Source organism: Andrographis paniculata, unplaced genomic scaffold, assembly GCF_009805555.1.
Source record: "Andrographis paniculata isolate CXL003 unplaced genomic scaffold, ASM980555v1 Contig54END, whole genome shotgun sequence".
In the NCBI taxonomy this organism is placed as follows: domain Eukaryota; kingdom Viridiplantae; phylum Streptophyta; class Magnoliopsida; order Lamiales; family Acanthaceae; genus Andrographis; species Andrographis paniculata.
The window spans coordinates 5,476,683-5,497,033 of record NW_026137589.1 but is presented as its reverse complement, the minus strand read 5'-3'; the positions used below and the strand labels follow the sequence as shown (position 1 = coordinate 5,497,033).

The 20,351-nt window shown below is 41.2% G+C and overlaps 6 protein-coding genes across 9 annotated transcripts; 4 read left to right on the top strand and 2 right to left on the bottom strand.

Annotated features, from left to right (window-relative positions):
• Window positions 1–3,074: 3,074 nt before the first annotated feature.
• LOC127255755 (uncharacterized) lies at window positions 3,075–4,828 on the top strand. The gene has a single exon (XM_051281474.1). It carries the CDS (start codon window positions 3,412–3,414, stop codon window positions 4,345–4,347), a length of 936 nt encoding a protein of 311 aa, XP_051137431.1. The 5' UTR covers window positions 3,075–3,411; the 3' UTR covers window positions 4,348–4,828.
• Window positions 4,829–4,984: 156 nt separating this feature from the next.
• Window positions 4,985–9,003, bottom strand: LOC127256022 (uncharacterized). The gene is made up of 4 exons (XM_051281856.1): window positions 8,886–9,003; window positions 8,358–8,419; window positions 7,556–7,705; window positions 4,985–7,434 (listed from the first exon to the last, which is right to left on the bottom strand). Exons 3-4 carry the CDS (start codon window positions 7,664–7,666, stop codon window positions 5,623–5,625), a joined length of 1,923 nt encoding a protein of 640 aa, XP_051137813.1. The 5' UTR covers window positions 7,667–7,705; window positions 8,358–8,419; window positions 8,886–9,003; the 3' UTR covers window positions 4,985–5,622.
• A 1,274-nt stretch (window positions 9,004–10,277) lies between these two features.
• LOC127255432 (probable xyloglucan galactosyltransferase GT19) lies at window positions 10,278–11,959 on the bottom strand. The gene has a single exon (XM_051280944.1). It carries the CDS (start codon window positions 11,824–11,826, stop codon window positions 10,468–10,470), a length of 1,359 nt encoding a protein of 452 aa, XP_051136901.1. The 5' UTR covers window positions 11,827–11,959; the 3' UTR covers window positions 10,278–10,467.
• On the top strand, window positions 11,856–13,931 carry LOC127255436 (protein INAPERTURATE POLLEN 1 homolog). The gene is made up of 2 exons (XM_051280950.1): window positions 11,856–11,963; window positions 12,069–13,931. Exon 2 carries the CDS (start codon window positions 12,317–12,319, stop codon window positions 13,253–13,255), a length of 939 nt encoding a protein of 312 aa, XP_051136907.1. The 5' UTR covers window positions 11,856–11,963; window positions 12,069–12,316; the 3' UTR covers window positions 13,256–13,931.
• Window positions 13,932–14,013: 82 nt separating this feature from the next.
• LOC127255434 (uncharacterized) lies at window positions 14,014–17,797 on the top strand. 2 transcript variants are annotated; one of them, XR_007839629.1, is made up of 14 exons: window positions 14,014–14,183; window positions 14,284–14,395; window positions 14,501–14,579; window positions 14,671–14,746; window positions 15,094–15,177; window positions 15,273–15,377; window positions 15,615–15,695; window positions 15,804–15,868; window positions 16,157–16,226; window positions 16,306–16,383; window positions 16,742–16,839; window positions 16,938–17,073; window positions 17,254–17,593; window positions 17,688–17,797. XR_007839629.1 is itself a non-coding variant. In XM_051280945.1 (13 exons), the coding sequence occupies exons 1-13, from the start codon at window positions 14,121–14,123 to the stop codon at window positions 17,398–17,400; spliced, it is 1,194 nt and encodes a 397-aa protein (XP_051136902.1). In that variant the 5' UTR covers window positions 14,014–14,120; the 3' UTR covers window positions 17,401–17,660. The 2 variants fall into 2 exon arrangements, 1 of the variants encoding a protein (XP_051136902.1); XM_051280945.1 differs by lacking the exon at window positions 17,688–17,797 and having other exon boundaries at window positions 17,254–17,660.
• On the top strand, window positions 17,451–20,057 carry LOC127255435 (thylakoid lumenal protein TL20.3, chloroplastic). Of its 3 annotated transcripts, none has more exons than XM_051280946.1 (9): window positions 17,451–17,593; window positions 17,688–17,761; window positions 17,882–18,276; window positions 18,584–18,755; window positions 18,877–18,906; window positions 19,003–19,109; window positions 19,215–19,249; window positions 19,403–19,531; window positions 19,652–20,057. In XM_051280946.1, exons 1-9 carry the CDS (start codon window positions 17,552–17,554, stop codon window positions 19,835–19,837), a joined length of 1,170 nt encoding a protein of 389 aa, XP_051136903.1. In that variant the 5' UTR covers window positions 17,451–17,551; the 3' UTR covers window positions 19,838–20,057. The 3 variants fall into 3 exon arrangements, with proteins under 3 accessions (XP_051136903.1, XP_051136904.1, XP_051136906.1); XM_051280947.1 differs by lacking the exons at window positions 17,451–17,593; window positions 17,688–17,761 and adding an exon at window positions 18,373–18,499 and having other exon boundaries at window positions 17,908–18,056; window positions 18,209–18,276; XM_051280949.1 differs by lacking the exons at window positions 17,451–17,593; window positions 17,688–17,761 and adding an exon at window positions 18,373–18,499 and having other exon boundaries at window positions 18,137–18,276.
• Window positions 20,058–20,351: the final 294 nt, after the last annotated feature.

The following is a 20,351-nucleotide window of genomic DNA, read 5'->3' as shown; positions in this document are numbered from 1 at the left end:
AAAAAGAAATGTCATTTTGTGACAGAAAAACTATTACTCAAAAAAAAGAGAAGAGAGAGGGAGAGATGGCGCCATATATAAAAATGATGATAGATTTTTAGCATTATATTAGGTTCAGAAATGCATAACAGAGTTCTGGCACGTAATTAAAACCTTGGGAAAGAAACAACATCAATATTGTCTGTCTGTCTGTCTGTATATCACATGTGCAGTAGTACAACAAAACAAAACAAAACAAAACAGGGTAGGAGGAGGAGGAGGAGGAGGAGAGGTAGGAAAACCACAAATGAAAATTAAATGCATTTTTGGAAAGAAAGATTATATATATATACAACCCTTTCTCCATTTCTCATTTTTCTTTCAGTTTGGCAGTTTGGTCACTCTCAAACATCATCATTATTCATTATTCATTATTCATTATTCATTATTCATTCAGCACCTACAGCCTACGGCTTATCCACCTCTCATCTCATCTCGCTCATGTGCTGATTTGATTTGATTTTAATTTATTTTATATGTGAATAATAATAATAATAATATCCATCAATATTTATCATTCTCTTCCTTTTCTCTCCCTTCCTATAGATACGGTCTAACCTCAATTCTTTTGTTAATTAGCAGGTAATATGCATTTTGTTTTGTTCTATTCTAATTTAGCCTTTGAATATATACACACTTTTTTTTTTTAATTATTATGCCAAGTATGATGGTCGGTTGGAGGGAGAAAATATGAATCTTTCTTGTCTGCAGAAAAAAAATAATAATAAGAAGAAGTCCATGACACAGTCGACTAGTCACCGTCGCCATTAATGCAAATCTGCAATACACACATCGATCATTTTCATTTGTATTTGTATTTGTATTTTAAAATTGAATATATAATTTTTGAATCCGTCCAAATTTCTGTTCACAAGTTAATTTAATTTGTTGTGTATTCCAAACTTTTTATTTGAAATGTATAGTTACAATTATCTATGTTAGGTTACAGGGATGAGAATGAGATGCATGGCATGGGAGAGGGAAAAAGTTTGAAAGGATTCAATTAATAATAATAATAATAGTATATCCCCTAAAACAAAATACAAATGAATCATAAAGCAACATTAGCAAACACTTATATTATGCTAAAAATCAATTTTACATTCAAATCAAATACCTATTTTTTATTTTTTATATTATACTAAAAATCAATTTTATATTCAAACACTTATTTATATCACATCATACCACTATTGAATTTCAAAATTTTGAGTATTCAAATCCCAACTTAAAATCCAAAATCCCAAACAAAGAAACAAACAGACTAAGTTGTGTGGCGCATGCATCAATGAATAATGATTATATTATTACTAATGCAAATGCAAATGGATATAGAAATGATGAGATGACATAAAATACTAGTGTAATATAGTATATATATGACCAGCTGCATGGCTAGGTAGCTTATAGGTTGGGGATGGAATCAGCTAGCAGCAACTTTGATTGGCGTTCCAACTATTCTGATCTGATGTTAATTCTGAGATGGTATGGTATGGTATGATGTGTATAAAGAAGGAATATTTGGAGTTAGTTATTAAAACAGAATGAACTACGTAAGTATGGAGATGGAGAGAGGAGGCAGAGGCTGAGGCTGAGGCTAAGGCTAAGGCTGCTGCAGCATTGCAATTGCAATTGCCAATTGGCATTCAATTCGTTAAAGCAGACCAGAGAAAGAAGAAGAAGAAGAAGAAGAAGAAGAAGAAGAAGAAGAAGAAGAAGAAGAAGAAGATACCACATACTCTCCAGGCATCATTTGCATGCCTTAATGAACACTTTTCAATTAATTACCTCCACGCAGGAATATTCCAACCTCGCCTCCATCTCCATCTCCATCTCCTCTTAATTAATTAGCTTGTATATAGTATCATTAATTAATTAATTAATTAATAGATGATCTTGATCACAATGATAATTAGATTCCATGCATGTTCTCTCTTTAATTAATTAATATATATATATATATATATCTCATCTCACAAATCACAATAAGCACAATTCACCTCCCCTCTCCTCTCGTCTATACGTAATTTCACTTATTTATGTTTCAAATCTAACAAATTAATACTACAAATTAAAGAAACAAATCAACGAAAAGTCATTACCAACAAACTAGAATGCATGATTAATTAATTGAACGTACCAACCAAACAAACATTAATTAATAATAATATATAAAGTACTACTTTACTACGTACTATATATATATATATATATATTGAAATGGAATGGTTTTGTACAAGTATTGTTGAGCCACCATGAATTAATTAATTATATAAGAATTATCAGATTGAGTGGGGTCAGGGTCAGTCAGAGTTATATGAATTATTATTATTATTATTATTATTATTATTATTATTATGTGTACAACTAATTTACATCAATCATCCTTAGAGCTTTAATTAATTAATTAATTAATTAATTCGTGTCTTGGTTGACTGCCTGCCACTACGCAGAGTGAATGTTATATATAATTGCTTAATTAATTAATCAATGTGCGTCAACAACAACAACAACATTCTCAGGCCTACAATTTAATTATCACATATATTAATAGTTAAATAATTTATGTATGGTAATTATCCCTGCAAACATACATCTTACTATTCTAATATAATAATTAAAATAAAAAAATAAAATAAAATCATATACATGTGAACTTGAAAGTCTTGGCGATATGTATAATTAATTATAATGTGTAGGAAGGAATATTTGGTTGGCATCCATCCATCGTATCCTAATAGTAATAGTAATAGTAATATATATTATCATTCACTCACTCACTTTGACTAATACACAAACATATATAATAAATAGCTTGGGGGTTATCGATCATCATAACTGCAACAAGTATCATGCAATGGAATAGAATGGAGATAATTACTACAACCTAGGTGCTCAGGAGGGAGGGAGGGGAGGGATCATTTACACACTGACACTGACACTGAGGGCATTTTAGTAATCTCTCACTGAGAGAAGAAGGCCTCTCTCTATATCAGAGAAAAGAAGACAAGTGTGCCTTGCCCGTTTCATTTTAATATAACCTCTCCCTCCCTCCCTCCCAACTGCACTGTCATATTATCTCTCCCTCTTCCTCCGTCACGCCCGGCCCATGTCTTCTCCATTCCCTTATGTCTCTCTCCCCCACCCCCCAAATGCACAGTAACTAATTCATTATACCAATTTCCTTAATTGCACTCCCATTCGTATGCATATGCATATTCATATATTCATAATCGTGTCTCAGCCAGCCAGCCAACCTGAAGAAAATCAATTAAGGAGGGAGGGAGGGAGGGAGGTGAAGGATTGATTGATTGACTAGTTGTTTGTTTCAATTCCAGGTAAGGTAAGGTAAGGTGTACAAGTAGCAGTGTCATGGCAATTGGGTGGGTAAGGTCGTCTTTGCACTGCAACTCCAAGTCAAAGGCTTTAGACGACGTCGTTGATCACCACGGCCGCCGCCGCCGCCGTCCCAACGTCAAATTAATCCACCATTCCCATTCTTTCCTAGACACGTCCTCCAACTCCCACTACTCTTCTTCTTCTTCTTCTTCTTCTTTCTCCTATAGTTCCAGCTGCCGAAGCGTCCAGAATCTCAAAGATATAATTGTTGAAACCAGTACAACAACTGCCAGCAGGCGCCGCAGCTCCAAGCCCGAGCACCATATTCCGCCGTCCAAGCGCCCTAATGCCAGCAGCAAGCCCCAGCCCCAGCCCGCCATCATCACACGCTTCACCGGCGCCGCAAGCAGCTCCCCGTCCCTGGCGGAGCTCCCTGAAGGCCACCCTTCGCGCAATGTCGTTGAGATAATATTCCGCTCCGGCTGGGGGTCAGGGTCAGGGTCAGAGAAGGCCTTCTCGGGCCGGGTCGAGATGGTCTTCAAGGTCCAGAACTTGACCCGGACTCTCACCCGCTTCGAGGAGTATCGGGAGATAGTCAAGGACAGGGCCAGGAGTGCCGGGGACCGGGACCACTCCCACGCCCACGCCCGGTGCATCGCCGATGGGCATGAGGTGCTGAGATTTTACTGCCTTGGTGCCACCGGCGGGGGCGGAGTAGTGTGCTGTGAGAACGGCGGTTGGGGAATGGGATTCCAGAGCGGCAAGGGTGCGGGTGTATGCACTTACTCCGGGAGCGGTGTGGCGCACGACAAGGCCGGCGGCGGATGTGGAAGGAGGGCCATGCTGGTCTGCCGGGTCATAGCCGGTGGTGGAAGTGGAACCGGGACCACCGGGGAAGAAGAAGATGTGTACGTCTTTGACACACGTGCCCTATTACCCTGCTTCCTTATCATCTACAACAAATTCTAGTGCAGCAAGCAAATGAAACCCACGTACACGGACAGACATTCAAACATGCATACATAGATCTTATATACTACTACTACTACTACAACAGTATTACGGCATTATCGCATTTATCAACTCCAATTTTCTTCTCACCTTCCGAAATTATACTAGTATATTATTAATAAGTATTCTGTTGTAAATTGTAGTAATAGGTTGGTTAATTGTATTGTGTTGCGTTGCGGGTGGCCAACCATTCGCATTCGCAGTTTGCTTCTTTGTTTTTTTTTTAATTAAATTTTTTATCTGCCAGCTTTGTAATTAAGTATCTCATGTCATCCGCAGAGAAGAATTGGGTTGATAAATGCTGCTGCTTTCCGGCTAGCTTGGCTTAGCTGCTTTGTAGTAGCTTGTAATTAATCAATCATTATTCAGTATGTGCATCTCCGTATTTCCATTCTTCTCTCACTCAGTCTGTATGTATACCTAGACATCTTTGGTAAATAAATACACTAATTGATTTTTGTAATTTACTTATTATTTTCGGATATATGTTTGGCTTGGATTTCTATGTATCATTCATACAAATGAATTGAAATTAAAGAAAGAAACCAAAATGATATAATAAGTCAGTGGTATCGGGGCTATTTAAAAAAATTGAATGCGGGACTGATTTCAAACTTGGTTGGCTTGATAATAGCCAGCCTATATGCGTGAAAATAATAACAAGGCGAATTCAAGAAGAAGAAGAAGAAAGGAGGAGGAGGAGGAGGGAGACAGGTAGAAACATCTCTCTCTCTCTCTCTCTCTCTCTCTCTCTCTGAGAAACAAACAGCAGAATGAAATGCAGCAACTTGGTATTTACTACTTGAAAGAAAGAAAGAAAGAAAGAAAGAAAGAAAAAGGCAAGGTTAGAAACAAAGACGTAATCAGTGAGGAGAGGAGTCAGCTCAGCTGATTTGAATGTATCCTTCCGGCTAGCTAGCTAGATTAATTAATTGATTGATTACCTGAGAATTGAGATGAGAATAGGGAGTAGTAATTAACTAATACTCCCAGTCTCAGCAATGTGGAGTAGTAGTATGTTATGGCTTTCAGGTGATGATGATATATGGAGGAGGAGGAGGAGCGAGGAACTAGGAAGCTTTCTTACCCACCCAGCCCCTCTCTTTCGCAATCGTCCATAATAAATACTAATACTCAACAAACAAATGTCCATGAAAATTTCTAAAATCAATCCTTGGATTGATTCATTCCTCCTCCCTCATCTATAACAAACAAACAAAAGAAATCAACCCTTCAAGAGTAGCATCTCCTTCTTCTTCTGCTTCTGTGTACTTGCCTCAACGTCGACTTCCTACTTCTCACAGGCACAGCCGAAAAGCATCCTCCTCCTCTGCCTTTGTTATTGTTATTCTTTGATTTGAACTTATTGCCTTCTCTTTCTCTAAGCCTAGATCGCCAGGCAAGTTCCAAGATTTTTATATCTTCATTTATCTCCTGTCTGGACAGGGACGACAAGCAAGGTAGAACCTCCTTCCGGAAGTCTTTCATTCTCCTCCCGCGCCTCACCTTCACTCCGCACTCCTCCTTCTCCTCCTCATTCCAGCTTGTTGCTTCTAATGCAGTCGATGACACACAATACTCGCCTCCGCTGCAATCCTGTTGCTTTAAAACAAGCGATTCGTATGATTCAGACGAACTTTGCACCACCTCCTTCTCAACTTCCTTAAAAATGCCAGTGCACACGGGAGCTTGCTCTTTGCTTTTGGTGGAAAGACATATTAGGGACAGAGCCCCCTGTCTAACCATCATCACGTCCAGTTTCTCTTGTCCGCAAGCTCCATCTTTCACTCCTACAGTCGGCTCAACATTCTGCTGTACTAGAGAATGGTCTGAATACAGCATATCAGTTCCACACCGCCCTGTCTTACTGCTGCTTGACTCATCATCCACGATACAAGATTTGCATGAGACAGGAGATTTATTGCTGCTATCTGTGGCTTCAACCAGTTCCTGACTTGAGTTACTCAGATGTAGCTTGTCTTCCTTATCCCTGCTATCATGTATTTCTATTTCAGAGGTGAATCTCTTCTGGAAGGTTTTGCCTTCTTTACATCCTACAGTTTTGTGCTTGAATTTCCCTGGAAACCTGACATAGTCTGCACTCTCCAAAGGAGATCTACAAATAGAGCCAACATCTTTGGTGGCCAATGCACTTCCAGGAGCGTCTTTCTCTTTGCCTTCACACCTACATTTGTCTGGAAAAGTGATTGTCAACATTGAATTTGCTGCATCTTTCTGGTCCAACCTTGAAAGCTCATTCAAACTATCATTTGCTGGTTTGTTCGAGTCATGATCATTCAAACATGTGCTTTCGCCGTGCAAGCTGCCAGCATCATGCAGCGTATCCATGGAGCTAACCTTTGATGAATTGAGAAGGGGCACCCCCCAGTGATCAGATGATTCTTCAGAAATGGGCTTGTTGAGGTCCAGCTGTTCAAACTCACAGGAAGCAAATAGATTTCTCTTCACTGATGTATTTTCATTTTGGCAACCAATGCCACCATTGTTTTCCTCAAGTTTCTGTCCTCCATTAGTCACAAGAGAGGATTCAAAAATCTTTCCAGAAGCATCACATTTTCCACTAGCAGCCATGGCATGAACAGCATATCCAGTAGCAGGTCGGGACTGAGGGCAAACACTATCATCCTTGCTGCTTCGATTTTGATTAGTAAGTGAATGTGAATGTGCTCCCAGCGAGAGCGCAAGGCCCTCCATATATGAAACTTTATCAACACAGACTTCATACTTCAGTGTGGAAGAAATTCTGGAAGCTACACAACCATAGTTTCGGAATCGGGGGGAAAGCTCTTCAACCTTATTAGTGGAGTGACGGGCAGAAAGTTGAAGATCCAGCGGTCTTAGCTGGTTAGACATAGATGTCCTCCAGTCTTCACCCAATTTCTTCTCTGCCACTGTGTATTCACATTTCAAGTGGTTTGAGAAAGGACCGGAAAATGCATGTGAATTTTCACCACAGTCCACTTTCATTTCCACCTCCTTCATCAGTATCTTCTGAGTTTGATACAATTGATGGAGTTCAAGGACCTGAATTAATTAGTACAGAGAGTAAAGTAAGAATTTAAGAAAAGCCAAAAGCGCTTCGAAAATTACAGCAAGACCAATCAAATATTGATCATCAGACTACAACAAGACATTTTAGAAGCACCTGCTTTCTGAAGATCTCCTCTTGCTTGAGCATGATTTCTGATAGAGCCTTTCGCGACGAATCATCGTGTCCTAGAGCCAAACTTAGTTCACAATCACTGCCTATCAACATCCTGTTCTCATATCGATCTTCTAATTCTGCATCCTCAAGCTGAAAAAACATAGATAGATTTTATATCAAAGTTAGCTAGGTAAATCAACAGTAATCGTAGATGGCATGTACACACAGAAAGCGAACAAATTAAATATTAAATGACAAACAGCCAAGTACGGGAGGTTTGCAACTAGCATCACACAAAAATATCACCTCCCTGCGGGGTAAGAGCAAATTTTACAGTAGATGATTTGATTGGAGGTGGAGGAAGACAAGTATAAACTTTCACCAAAAAGAAATTGGTGTGGAACTACCTCTCAATCCCTATAGTCAATTTGAAAGCGTAGGATGCACTCAGAGCAATGCTGCTAGTAACAACTAACAAACAATCGTGTTGTAGGAATTCTGTAATATCAAAGATGATCTGCTCTTCAGTACAACGTACACAGAAATTTCAACCTTGCAGCAAAAAATGAGGATGGGCAGGGCCACTATTGCCACCAGGCTAGCAGGCCTTCTAATTCACGCAAGATCTAGCAGCGGCGGTGTGTTTGTAGGTAGCAGGATCTTTCTTTCATAAATTTCCAAATTCTTGATCTGGTATATCTTCTATTGTACAGTTAAGCATGCGCTAACAGATATAAACCCACTAAGAAGTAAAAGCAGAGACCACTAATCAAGAAGAAAAGAGATTGGATTGAGGCACTGCCTTTACTGTATTGCCAAACAAGCTTTGTTCTTTGTCCACCACCACTACAACTACAACTGCAACTAACAAATAAATAAATAAGTCAAAGTAATATATAGATGCGGCAATAAAGAATAAACACCAGAAAAAAACAGACATGCAAGTTGCGTTAAGGCTGTGTTTGGCTGGAATATTAGAAAATGCAATGCATAATTCAACGCCTATTTTCTCGCATTAGTTTCCTCGGATTCTGCTTTCTAGGTACCCGTATCTGAAAGATGGATGCAAAAAAAGAAACACACACACACACAACTAACCGAGCACCAACAGATTTATTCCAGCGGAACACGCAAACAAAAATCTAAAATTTTCCACACCTCATCATGCAGTCCAGTCCAGTTAATGAGAAACAAATTATTGTCTGTAATCTTTAAGCTGGGCACTGAACTTTTTCAATAACAAAAAATGAAAAGGAGAAAGAAGAAACAAGAAGAGGAGTTTGCAGAGAAGGCAAAAGGTGAGAGATAAAACGAGAGAGCGGTAACTAACCAGAAGCGCGAGGAAGGGAAGGTACCGCGATCTGGATTGGAAGAGTGAGAAATGGGATTGCAGCAAACACGCCGTATGTAGTGGAGATCCTAAGCCATATTGAAAAAAAAAAAAAAAGAAACGGTTTGCCTCAAAAACACACAAGGCGAACGTCGAGAGATCGAGAAAGAGACAGGGACAGGGACAAAGTAGCCAAAGATTTGATATTACAGAGTGAGAGAGGGGAGAGAGAGAAAATAATCGAAACACAGATTAAAGACTGTGAGGAAGCCGAGGGACCAATTGGGCAACCAAAAATGAAAGGATCTCTCCCCCTCTCCCCCTCCCTCTCCCTCTCCCTCTCACATGTCACATATGCAGTATATAAAATCAAATCTGTGGGGGGTGATTCTATTTCTACCGTATGATATATGCCCCACTTGGGTTTATATTACACGTCGCCCCTCAACTCTCTCTCTCTCTCTCTCTCTCTCTCGGGTTTATATTACACGTCGCCCCTCAACTCTCTCTCTCTCTCTCTCTCTCTCTCTCTCTCTCTCTCTCCTGCTAACTACTACTACTACTACTACCACAACTACTACTATTGTCATTCTTAAGTCCATTGGAATTTGGAGGAGATGCATATCGTTTGTTTAATACGATAATCTGTAGACAGACCACCATTCCTAAAATAAAACAAAATAACTATTGCAATTACACATACATATCTAATTGATATTGACTTCAGGTATTCTTCATGTTAGACCTTACCCACGGAAGAGGGGAGAAGAGGAGAGGAGAGAAGGGGGCTGCTTACACTTACAAATTACAATACAAATCAAATATTAGTAACTAATTAAGAATGGATCGATGGCACGCACGCTGTGTTGACGCATTGCTGCAACAAACTATATTCAAAATTAATGATAAGCTTCTTCTTTTCAATTATTATATGAAATTGTCTTACAAACATAGGAACAATTAACGATTGTTGTCTGTCCTGTCCAAATCAATGGAGAAGAAACGGCAACAAAATCAGATTTTTTAAAGGTTCAAGTTCAATTTCATATGTCTTCGTTATAAATGGACAAGGCAAGCTATAGGTCATTGATTTTTTTATTCATGTATATAATTATCATGATTAGTTTTGGCATGCGTTCTATCAAGTATACACACTGACTGACTGACTGACTGACTGGTATATTTCAAAAGACACAAGCATGTTCATTTCGGGCATCTCACTTGATGCAATGGTGAATGTTCCTGTTTTATATTTGTTTCTTTTCCATTGTTGTAAAGTAAATGCATTCTCTTTACCACATTTCACATACCCGATTCATCCATTCATTCCAACCATCCACCCATTTAGGATCATCCCACCAGACGCGTTTTGAATATCCATTCTCCGATCCCTTGGAGCAAGGGCATTTGTATTATCTAGTGGCAATGCAGAAACAACAGAGGAGTTTGTTGGTTCCAAAATTCATAGGAAGAAACCAAGAACAAATAGAGCACGCTGGCTGGCTAGCTAGCTATATTTTACAAATTACATCCATAACAATAACGATAAAACATCAAAAATAGCAGGCAGGCAAGCAGCAGTTCATAATAATCCCACTCCCCCGTTCCCTGAAATCTCTTCTCCTTCTTCTTCAAGTCTCGATTTGATCCTCCGCAGAGCCCCCTCGACTGCAATATCAAATGCATCCTTCTTGCTCCTCAACCCCAACCAACTCCCATGCTTCCTGTATATGATCCTTGGCATCATCTCCAAAATCTTCTCCCTTTTCCTCCTCACCTCCGCCCTCGGTACCCCCATCAACACATCCATTATCTTCAACCCCTTGAACACCACATCCTCCTTGGGGATGTACACTGAAAACTCATTATACTTGTCCTCCGCCAGGTGCCACCCATACTGCTTCTTTGCAGACAACTCCTCAAAGAATACCGGTATGCAACCCGCAAGAATGGCGTCGAAGGTGGATCGCCTCGTCGGATTATCCCCCGGAGGCTGCAAGCAGAAACTAGCCTGCAGCATTGGCTTCATATACCTGATCGGATCGTGCTCGCATATCCCATTCGAACAATCCACCAAGTGACAAAATTTGCCGTATCCCGTTCCATTGGCACTCATGTTGCTCACGCTATCGCATTCAAGCCTGATGCTCCTTCGGACGTTGGGATTAGCAGAAATCCCACCCCCACCAGCGAATAGCATTAGTGCGCTCCTCCTCGACTTCCTCACCCGGTTCACCCACGAATCGAAGAAACCCAGGTTTGGGGGGTGAAACGACGTCGGATACGGAATCGCCTGCTCTTGATAGGGGTACGCCCGGGCCTCTAATGTCAGAACAGTCACATTGAAAAATTCGGGAACTTGGAGAAACGAAGTGCCGAAGATTGGTGGATCATTCGTCGATGGCTGGTTGAAATCCCAAGCAGGCCGGGCCATCACCAGGAAATGGTCATGCCCAAAGTTTTTTCTCCAAATCGAAGGCGCGTCCAAGTGTGCCAGATAGTGATACAAATCTAATCCATGGTTGAAACTGGAATTAACTTCCGGACCAAAGAGGTATTTCAGACTGTCGATTCCACCGTAATAAGGAACGAAGATGGCGTTTGCTTGTTTCGGGTCGGAGGTGAGACAAGGGTACTCGAGCATACGGCGGTGGAAAATAAGCTCGAGCATAAAAGGATCGGTCCTGTACCAGCTGTGCGTGGAATTGTGAGTCTTCTGGCCGAGTCCGTGGTTGGAGATGTAGGGGCAGAAATCGCCAAAGACGGGGTACTCGGAGCAATTGGCAAGGAGATTGCGGTTGAATTTAGGGGGGAGATGCCGGATGTGGATCCATCTATTGGCACAGTCCGATTCGAGGTCGGATTCTGCAGATGTAACGACAAGGGCGGCCGCGGAGATTGTGAGAAGGACAGTTAGGGCTGCGGGTAGCCGGAGTAGCATGGAGGCGGCGGCGATCGTGCTCAGATGCGGCGGAGGGCAAATGCGAGACGGTGGAAGAAGGGAAGAAAGGGATCATCGGATGGCACCGTTAGGGTAGGGGAAATTGGAAAAGGCCGGCGAAGGCGGACCTGAGTTTGGTATGGTAAATAAATATGTATATAATTAAATAAATTATTTATTTTTATTGATTCAAAGATGAGCTCATCCACGCCGTTCGTTCTTTTGCGCTGAAATAAATGAAGGGTGCAGATCTAGCTCCTGCTCCTCGTCGAAATACATATCCCCTCCTCTCTCGTCTCCGTCTCTATACAGACTGACTGACTGACTGTATGATATCAGTTCCATCTAGATTCTAGAAGACTCCCCCTCCAATATATATTGTTTCGTTTGTACACAACGACAGAATCACAACCCCACCCCCTCTCGTTCCCTCTGCCAACCAATTTCAAGAAAATCATCACCATCATCATCATCATCATCTTTCCCAAAGATGTTCAAGTCCGCCCTCTTTGGTCGCAAGAAAACGGCAGCCGCGACGGCGCCGGGCGATAAGCCTTTCGCCGACTTCTACAACGACTGGCTGGCCGCTCTCACCACCGCCCTCCTTCCCCAGCTCCGCCGCGTCCTCTCATCCCTCTCCACATCCCCCGCGCTCCTCTCCACCCACGTCGAAGTCATGCACAACCACTTCCTAACCTACTACGAGGCCCTCGACCACGCCGCCGCCGCCGACGTCGCTCAGTGCCTCTACCCGGAGTGGCGCAATTCCCTGGAGAAGCCCTTCCTATGGCTGGGCGACCTCCACCCCTACCTATTCACAAACCTCCTCCGATCGTTCTTGGACGACCAAGAAGAAGACGAAGAAGAAGAGGATGTAGAAGAAGCAGAAGCAGAAGGAGAGGATAACAATGAGATGGTGGATGATCAGAAGGAAGATCAAGAGGAGGAGGAGGTAGCCCAAGTCCAAGTCCAAGTCCAAGTCGAGCCTGCGTCGGAAATAGAGGAGGAGGAATACCTTGGAGGGTGGTGGGGCGTGGGAAAGACGTGGAGGAGCCCGGGAAAAGCCTTGACGAGTAGGGTGGATCAGATTGAGTGTGGACTGCGGCTGATGGTCCCGGCCCTGGCGGCGCGGGCACGCGAGGCACAGGCGAAGCTGGTGACGAACGTGGGCCTGGAGTGGGGGGGGAGCAAGGAGGGGATGAAGGCAGCGGTGGGGGAGGCGGTGGAGAGAGTGATGGAGGAGCTGGCGGGCGTGGTGGTGGACGCCAACAGGCTGAGGAGGAGCGTGCTGGCGGACGTCTTGAGCGCCGCCACGGTGTATCAAGCCGCCTCGTTTCTTGAAGCCCTCGCTCACTTCTTGGTTGGGTTCAGAGAGGATGACCTCCTCAGGGAATTCGAAGCCTGCGATAAATTCATCAATAAGTACTGATATTTGTAGTAGTAATAGTAATTCATCTCCCCGATCATCATCGACCGACTCGACTCGACTCGCTGGTTGTCATATCTCAGACAACGTGAAATGGCTGGCAATGGCGCTGCCGCCGCTAGCATCTGGCCGCCTCGCCTCGCCTCTTGATTGATTTTGATTTTGATTTTGATGGTAAAGTTCCGTGTTGAGAGAAATACAGACTGACTGAGTGACTGACTGACTCACTTGTATATTGCATTTTATTAATTCACTCATTCAGCTGGAACAAGATCGAACAAAGTAGTGCTCATGTGCCTCTTGTATTCTTTATTAAATAACGAACTCATCCTTGGTTCCTTCTTACTGGAAACACTCCACTCTGTTAAGTATTTACTGGAGTATTATTATTATTATTATTATTATTAGAGTATATATGTGAAAAATATTTCTTCATTCAACTAAGTTAGCACCAGACCATAGTAGAGTAGCAGCAGCGAAAGAAGAGTTTGTAAATTCTAAAACACTGCTTACCATCAACGTGGCATTTCATTTGCAAACTGCAACTGCAGCTTAATTCTATTTAGTACACTCGGATCGATCCAGTTGTCTGGTCCTGTGTTGTGTGTGTTATTTATGATTATTGTTATAACTAGTTGTGTTTACATTGATTTCAATGTTACCACTACTGCTGACTGACTGCATTACGAAACGAAATGAATTGAATTGTTGTATGTGTACATATGTAGCTTTTCGGCTTGGCTGTCAAGGGCACGGGTTACCTTTAGCCCCTATCCCAAAATCCCGATAGGCTGTGGCCGTGTATATAAGTTTGTATGCTGGGGGTGGGGAGAGGACTCGTCAAACAATATTCAGCTGAAAGTAAACTATGTCAGCAACTTTGTACACTCCGCTATCCTTCGCACTATCCTCTTCATCTTCCTCTCCTCAGGTAAGAATACTCGCACTCACCCCTCTTTGTGATTGATTGCCTCCTTCCTTGATTCTGCTTTTTCCTGCAAGCTCCCTTCAATTTTGATTGATTGTTACAGGAGAAGTTGGGGTTCGCAGTTCGATCCGCGAAGCAGACCTTAGCTTTTAAGCCTCTGAGGTTTTTTCCTTCCGTCCGAGCTGCGACTGACTTCTCTTCGTCGCTTGACACTGGTACTTGTTTCTATTAGGTTAATCATAGTTCCTTTGCAGATTTGATTCAATATTTGGTGGGAAGTTAGATTTTTTGGATTTGATGATTTATCGTAACAAGGATAGGTTTGAGCACGGAATTGGATGCCGTTTCGAGTTACAGCGAGATTGTTCCGGACACTGTCGTTTTTGATGATTTCGAGAGGTGGATCTCTCATTCCTCCATGACTGTTAATGATTATCCTTAGTCTTTTGCTTCCTGATCTGATGATCGTTTGACTCGTAATTTGCATTAGGTTTCCTCCAACCGCTGCCACTGTTAGCTCCTCTCTAATATTGGGTATTTGCAGCCTTCCCGACACTAAATTCAGGGTACTGGGCTTAAGTCTTTATAAATTCTTCTAGGTTGATGAAAGATTGTACCTTTTTCAGTGCTCTTTGTTGCATTTTGGATTCAAGGAGATAGATTGGTCCAAGGTGTACTATTCAGGGGAAACAAGTCTGTATTTGACTGGAAAACAATAATATTCTTTTGATTGCTTCATTTTACAATGCTTCTGTTTCTTTGGGATGCATCTGCATGTTGTGCTTACATTTTAGTAAATTTTACTTGTACATAGATGAAAAAAAAAATCGATATTCGACTAGGGATGGTTTTACCAAGAATGATTAAATTTACAAATTTGAGAATAAATTACTGATATTTCCTGTTTCTGTAGAGTGCTGTTGACACTGCACTGGCTGATTCAGAGTGTTATGGCTTAGAAAAATCTGATGATCGTCTCTCTTGTTTCCTCAACAAGGTAGTCCAAATAGTACCAACTTATATATAAAATTGCTCTTTGGTTAAAGCAGTGTAACTGCAAATCCTTGGTGATCAATTGTCTTCGATAAATAGGCTTTGGTGAATATTGGAGGTGATCTTGCAAAGCTAGTGCCTGGCCGCGTTTCTACTGAAGTTGATGCTCGTCTGGCATATGATACACATGCCATTGTTCACAAGGTGACCTTTTCTTAAATGAATATAATATATTGATTTGCCAATTTCTATTTTTCTCATTCCTTTGTAGTGTAAAATACCCGGGACCTTGAAATTATTGGAAGTTTCTAATAGAGGTTGATTCTATTCTATAGTGTTTTTTCTGATCAGATTGAATTGCATTATATTGGAATAATACATATGTTATGCCCCTTTTAAATGCTGCAATTTTCATCAATTAGCATTGATTTTGATTTGCAGGTGCATGACCTTTTGAAACTGTATCATGAAATTGGCGTACCCCCGGAGAGATTATTGTTTAAAATCCCTTCAACTTGGCAAGTTAGTGTCAAAATCCATTGTAGATATAGTGTGCTTCGCCTCACTCTTCAAACTCATAATTCTCCCCAATTTAATTACTTTTTATTCATTCATTGCCTTACTTTCCAGGGCATTGAAGCATCAAGGATATTGGAATCTGAAGGCATACAGACACACATGACTTTTGTCTATAGGTATGACATGGCATATTAATCTTGGGGGTTATGAGATTGATTGAATGGAGAATATAACAGTTATTAGTGGAGGAAGTTAATACAACTGTTCACTGAGGTAACTTGTGGGAAAACTTGGAGGTCATGGAAATTATATCATTTTGGTTATATGCATGCCTTGATCTACTTCTAAGTAGTCGTTGCAAGCTCTGACTTCCTTTGTTATTTTTACCCTTCCCCCTATATTCCAGTGTTGGTCACTATGAGATTTCTGAAATATCTAAGGCCATCTTTTCAATGTATTGACAGTTTTTGTCAGGCTGCAGCTGCTGCTCAAGCTGGTGCTTCTGTTATTCAAATTTTTGTTGGTCGTCTAAGGGTATTTAATCTGTGATACTATTATGCATTTCTGAAGCTTTTTGTGTAGATTGTATGATGTGGGTTTATATCTCTGTTAGGATTGGGCACGCAACCATACTGGTGACTCTGAACTGGAAACTGCTCTTAGGAGAGGGGAAGATCCTGGATTGGCTTTGGTCAGTCCAATGAACTGAAACATATGTATCTAATACCTCATTTGGGTGTCATTTGTTTCTCTTCATAGCATCACATGCCTGGCAGTTGTATACTCATTTAATAAGAAAAAATAAATGGAAATTTGTGCAAATGAATGCATTCACATATGGATGAGTATGCTGCATTAAGATATGGTATCAAATGTGCAATGCTCATGCCATTTCAAGTACAGAGCAGCACTTTTTTTATCTGTCTTGGGAAAAATATATGGTTCTCATTTTTCCTTTTCTAGTTAGCATCAGTTTATTTTAATAAGGTGGGAATATATATGAGTTTCATTTTCTGATACTTTTACATGGTTTGCACTTGTCCTTTCAGGTTACAAAAGCTTATAACTACATTCATAAATATGGGTATAAATCAAGATTGATGGCTGCAGCAATCCGCAACAAGCAAGATATATTTAATCTTTTAGGGTAATTGCTCTTGCCCTTTTATATTAACGTAATTAATTTTTTCTTGTTGCCAATTTAGATGTATCAACTCCCTTAATGTAATGAGTTGCTTTTTGCAGGATCGATTACATCATCACTCCATTGAAAATATTGCAGTCTCTGAAGGATTCTGTGACACCGCCTGATGAGAAGTACTCTCTGATGAGAAGGCTATCCCCACAATCTGCTGCTGCATACAATTTTAAGGATGAAGAGGTTCCTTTCTTTAATTGTATATTGCTAATATTTATTGATTTGGTCATGGTCCAAATCAACCACCAGATGTGGAAAGTAGATCTCTTGCTATGCATCCATCTGAAACTGTTGTGCGTTAATATTAGTGTAACTTATTCTCCCTTTAGTCAGTGCTTGACCGTGCTCCTCGATTATTTTCAGCTTGTCAAGTGGGAGCAAGATGGGTTTGCCTCAGCTATGGGTCCAGCAGCAGTGGAGCTTCTAGCTGCTGGAATGGATGGCTACGCTAGCCAATCACAGCGTGTGGAAGAATTATTTGGGAAGATGTGGCCACCTCCGAATGTATAAACATCCGTTGCATTGCATTGCCTTTTTGTTGCCTCCTGCAAATAAATGGTGCCATTGCGACCACCCGCCGCCCTTGTTTCTTTATAGTTAGGGAACCCGTGAAGTCAGAGAATGTCCAAGGCCTTTCAACTTCTTCTGTCTCTCAGCTGAAATGGTGTTCAAACTTCAAACTATTTCACTCACTCACTCACTGGTTCGGATGTTTTATTTCAACTTTAACTTTTGTGATATGGAATCAGCTGGAGGGTTTGGTTGATTTATTTATCTGTGGTATACTTGTGGCATAGATTATGAGAATCAGCTGGTTAGTAACCAACTCAGTCAGAAATGGGGTGAGAACTGAGAAGAGAATTGGCTCCTGGTATCCATGGCTATCTATCTATTCTATTCTATTGAATACTCCCATCTAATTTAATCTAATCTAATAGAGTATTTGTTATGTTACGCCCATCTCATCTGGACATACGACATCGTTTTCTAGGTTACACGCCCACAGCCAAACATCATCCATCATCTCCGAGAAAATGTGGCTGCGAACCAACGGACTCTCCAATCAGTCGGTCAGACTCAGTCGTATCCAATATCCAATGGAGGAGTGTAATGTAATGTTCAGAGACTCACTCTACTTCCCCTCCCTGTGCTCGGTCGGTGTTCATGTAACAACCAGCCCACAACCCTTCTCATTTACTTCATTCTTATTATTATTATTTTTTCTGAAAATGGCGCTGACTTCAATCTCGCTGCTCCCTCTAAAATCCATCTCTTCCTTATCCTCGGCCTCTTCTCTCCATCTCCCTCTCCCTGACAGAACCCTCAATTCCTTCCACGCCCCTGCAAAACCCTTGTTGTGTGTTACTTGTTGCATCCACCATAAAGGTAATACTTTTTCTCCCCTTTCGATTCCTACTTTTTTTTTTTTATTTTCTTTTAAGAAGATTGAAGCAGACTAGCTAATTCTTCGATGATCGGTAGGTACTAATTAAACCGATGTATGTTGTGTCGCTGGGTTGATGGGTTGGGTACTGGGTAGGATACATATATAATCAAGGTATAAACCGTCCGTAACACTGATCCTGTGGATTAACCGGCACAGGCACAGGCACAGGCTTGATTTCTAGACTCTGACTGACAGACATACGTGAGAATTTTTTACTCTGACTTATACTAATTACTTAAAACACAGAAGCAAAGAAGTGGAGAAGGGAGATATCAACAGCGTTGGCAGCTGCTGCAGCATTGGTTGCCTTTTGCAGTTGCAACACACCTGCGTTGGCTGACCTCAATAAATTTGAAGCCGATATGCGAGGTGAATTCGGCATCGGATCAGCAGCTCAGTTTGGATCAGCAGATCTCAAGTCAGTTATCAGTTTCTATCATCAGATCAAATCATACAGTAATTCACTGTGGGAAATGTTGATTGCTGCTGTCTAACGAGCCAATCATTGTCATATATATATATATATATATGCATTGCAGGAAAGCAGTTCATGTGAATGAAAATTTCAGGTAATTAATTCCACAATCTATCTAACTGTAAAACACAAGATGCATAGAGAGATGAGTGGTTTATGAATGTATGTATGTATGTAATACAATGAGCAGAAGAGCAAATTTCACATCAGCGGACATGAGGGAGTCAGATTTTAGTGGTTCAACATTCAACGGTGCATATCTTGAGAAAGCTGTAGCCTATAAAGCCAATTTCTCTGGTGCGTGCGTGCATTTTGATTTTTTTACCTCTCCAAATCATCAAACTCAGCTCGATCAATCCGCCAATATAATAACTATCTGTCTATCTATATATGTATCTGCAGGGGCTGACTTGAGTGACACTCTAATGGACCGAATGGTATGGTATAACATTTAGTTAATGATCCTCTTCTTTATATATGTGTATACATAATTGAATTAGTCCTGGCAAGTGTGTGTCCTGTGTATCGAAGGAAGGAAGGAAGATTGATGGATATGATTGATATTGTTATTAATTTGTTGAGGTATGAAGGTCCTGAATGAAGCGAACCTGAGGAATGCTGTGCTGGTGCGATCGGTGCTGACACGGAGCGATCTTGGAGGGGCCATCATTGAAGGTGCTGATTTTAGCGATGCAGTGATCGACCTTCCTCAGAAACAGGTGGGTTGGGGTTGGGAATGGGATTGAGATTGAGATGTGGATGATGAATGAAGGGTTGATTGAATTGGATTGGATTGGATTATAAATGAAATGAACTGTGCGTGCATGCTGCACCTGCAGGCTCTGTGCAAGTACGCGAGCGGGACGAACCCAGTGACAGGAGTGAGCACCCGGAAAAGCTTGGGGTGTGGGAACAGCAAGAGGAATGCATACGGGTCCCCATCATCCCCTCTGCTCAGTGCTCCTCCTAAGAAACTCCTCGACAGGGATGGTTACTGTGATCCCGCCACCGGCCTCTGTGACTGACCAAGCACCAGCACCAGCACAACACTACTCTTCTCGTCTCTTCTCTATCCACCAAATTAATTATAGTGTGTGTATATGTATGGATGGGATGTGCTATTGTGCTTCTTTGTTTGTTTGTTGTATGTATATATAATATAAATGCATAGCATATGAAAAATACATGATGTATATTCCACTACTGTTGAATTGAATTGAATCAGGCTTGGAGTGTACTGCTCAATGAATAATCCCTTTCATTTCCCTTTGAAGCAAAATCAAACACCAGTTTAATCCTTGTGTTTAATGTTTCTTGGCCTTCCTCGCCGCATTCATTCTTCTATTCTACTACTATTCCATTCCAAACTTCTGAAATATTTTTAGGCCATCATCTTATATATCTCATCAACATTATTAAATCAAATCAAATGATGTTTTTGAATTAATTATAATATTATTAGGAGTAAAACATGGAAGGCTGCTCCCCCAACCCAGCCCAAGTCACTGTAAACATGCAATGTAATTGGATTAGTAGGAA

Excerpts from the sequence above, each read along its gene's own strand:
- LOC127255755 (XM_051281474.1), top strand. The coding sequence starts at position 3,412 with ATGGCAATTGGGTGGGTAAGGTCGTCTTTGCACTGCAACTCCAAGTCA.
- LOC127256022 (XM_051281856.1), bottom strand. The coding sequence starts at position 7,666 with ATGTTGATAGGCAGTGATTGTGAACTAAGTTTGGCTCTAGGACACGAT. Across the intron at positions 7,435-7,555 it reads AGGAGATCTTCAGAAAGCAG|GTCCTTGAACTCCATCAATT; the intron begins GTGCTTCTAAAA and ends TAATTAATTCAG.
- LOC127255432 (XM_051280944.1), bottom strand. The coding sequence starts at position 11,826 with ATGCTACTCCGGCTACCCGCAGCCCTAACTGTCCTTCTCACAATCTCC.
- LOC127255436 (XM_051280950.1), top strand. The coding sequence starts at position 12,317 with ATGTTCAAGTCCGCCCTCTTTGGTCGCAAGAAAACGGCAGCCGCGACG.
- LOC127255434 (XM_051280945.1), top strand. The coding sequence starts at position 14,121 with ATGTCAGCAACTTTGTACACTCCGCTATCCTTCGCACTATCCTCTTCA. Across the intron at positions 14,580-14,670 it reads GTTTTTGATGATTTCGAGAG|GTTTCCTCCAACCGCTGCCA; the intron begins GTGGATCTCTCA and ends AATTTGCATTAG. Across the intron at positions 14,747-15,093 it reads TTCCCGACACTAAATTCAGG|AGTGCTGTTGACACTGCACT; the intron begins GTACTGGGCTTA and ends CTGTTTCTGTAG.
- LOC127255435 (XM_051280946.1), top strand. The coding sequence starts at position 17,552 with ATGGTGTTCAAACTTCAAACTATTTCACTCACTCACTCACTG. Across the intron at positions 19,250-19,402 it reads ACACTCTAATGGACCGAATG|GTCCTGAATGAAGCGAACCT; the intron begins GTATGGTATAAC and ends TGAGGTATGAAG. Across the intron at positions 19,532-19,651 it reads TCGACCTTCCTCAGAAACAG|GCTCTGTGCAAGTACGCGAG; the intron begins GTGGGTTGGGGT and ends CTGCACCTGCAG.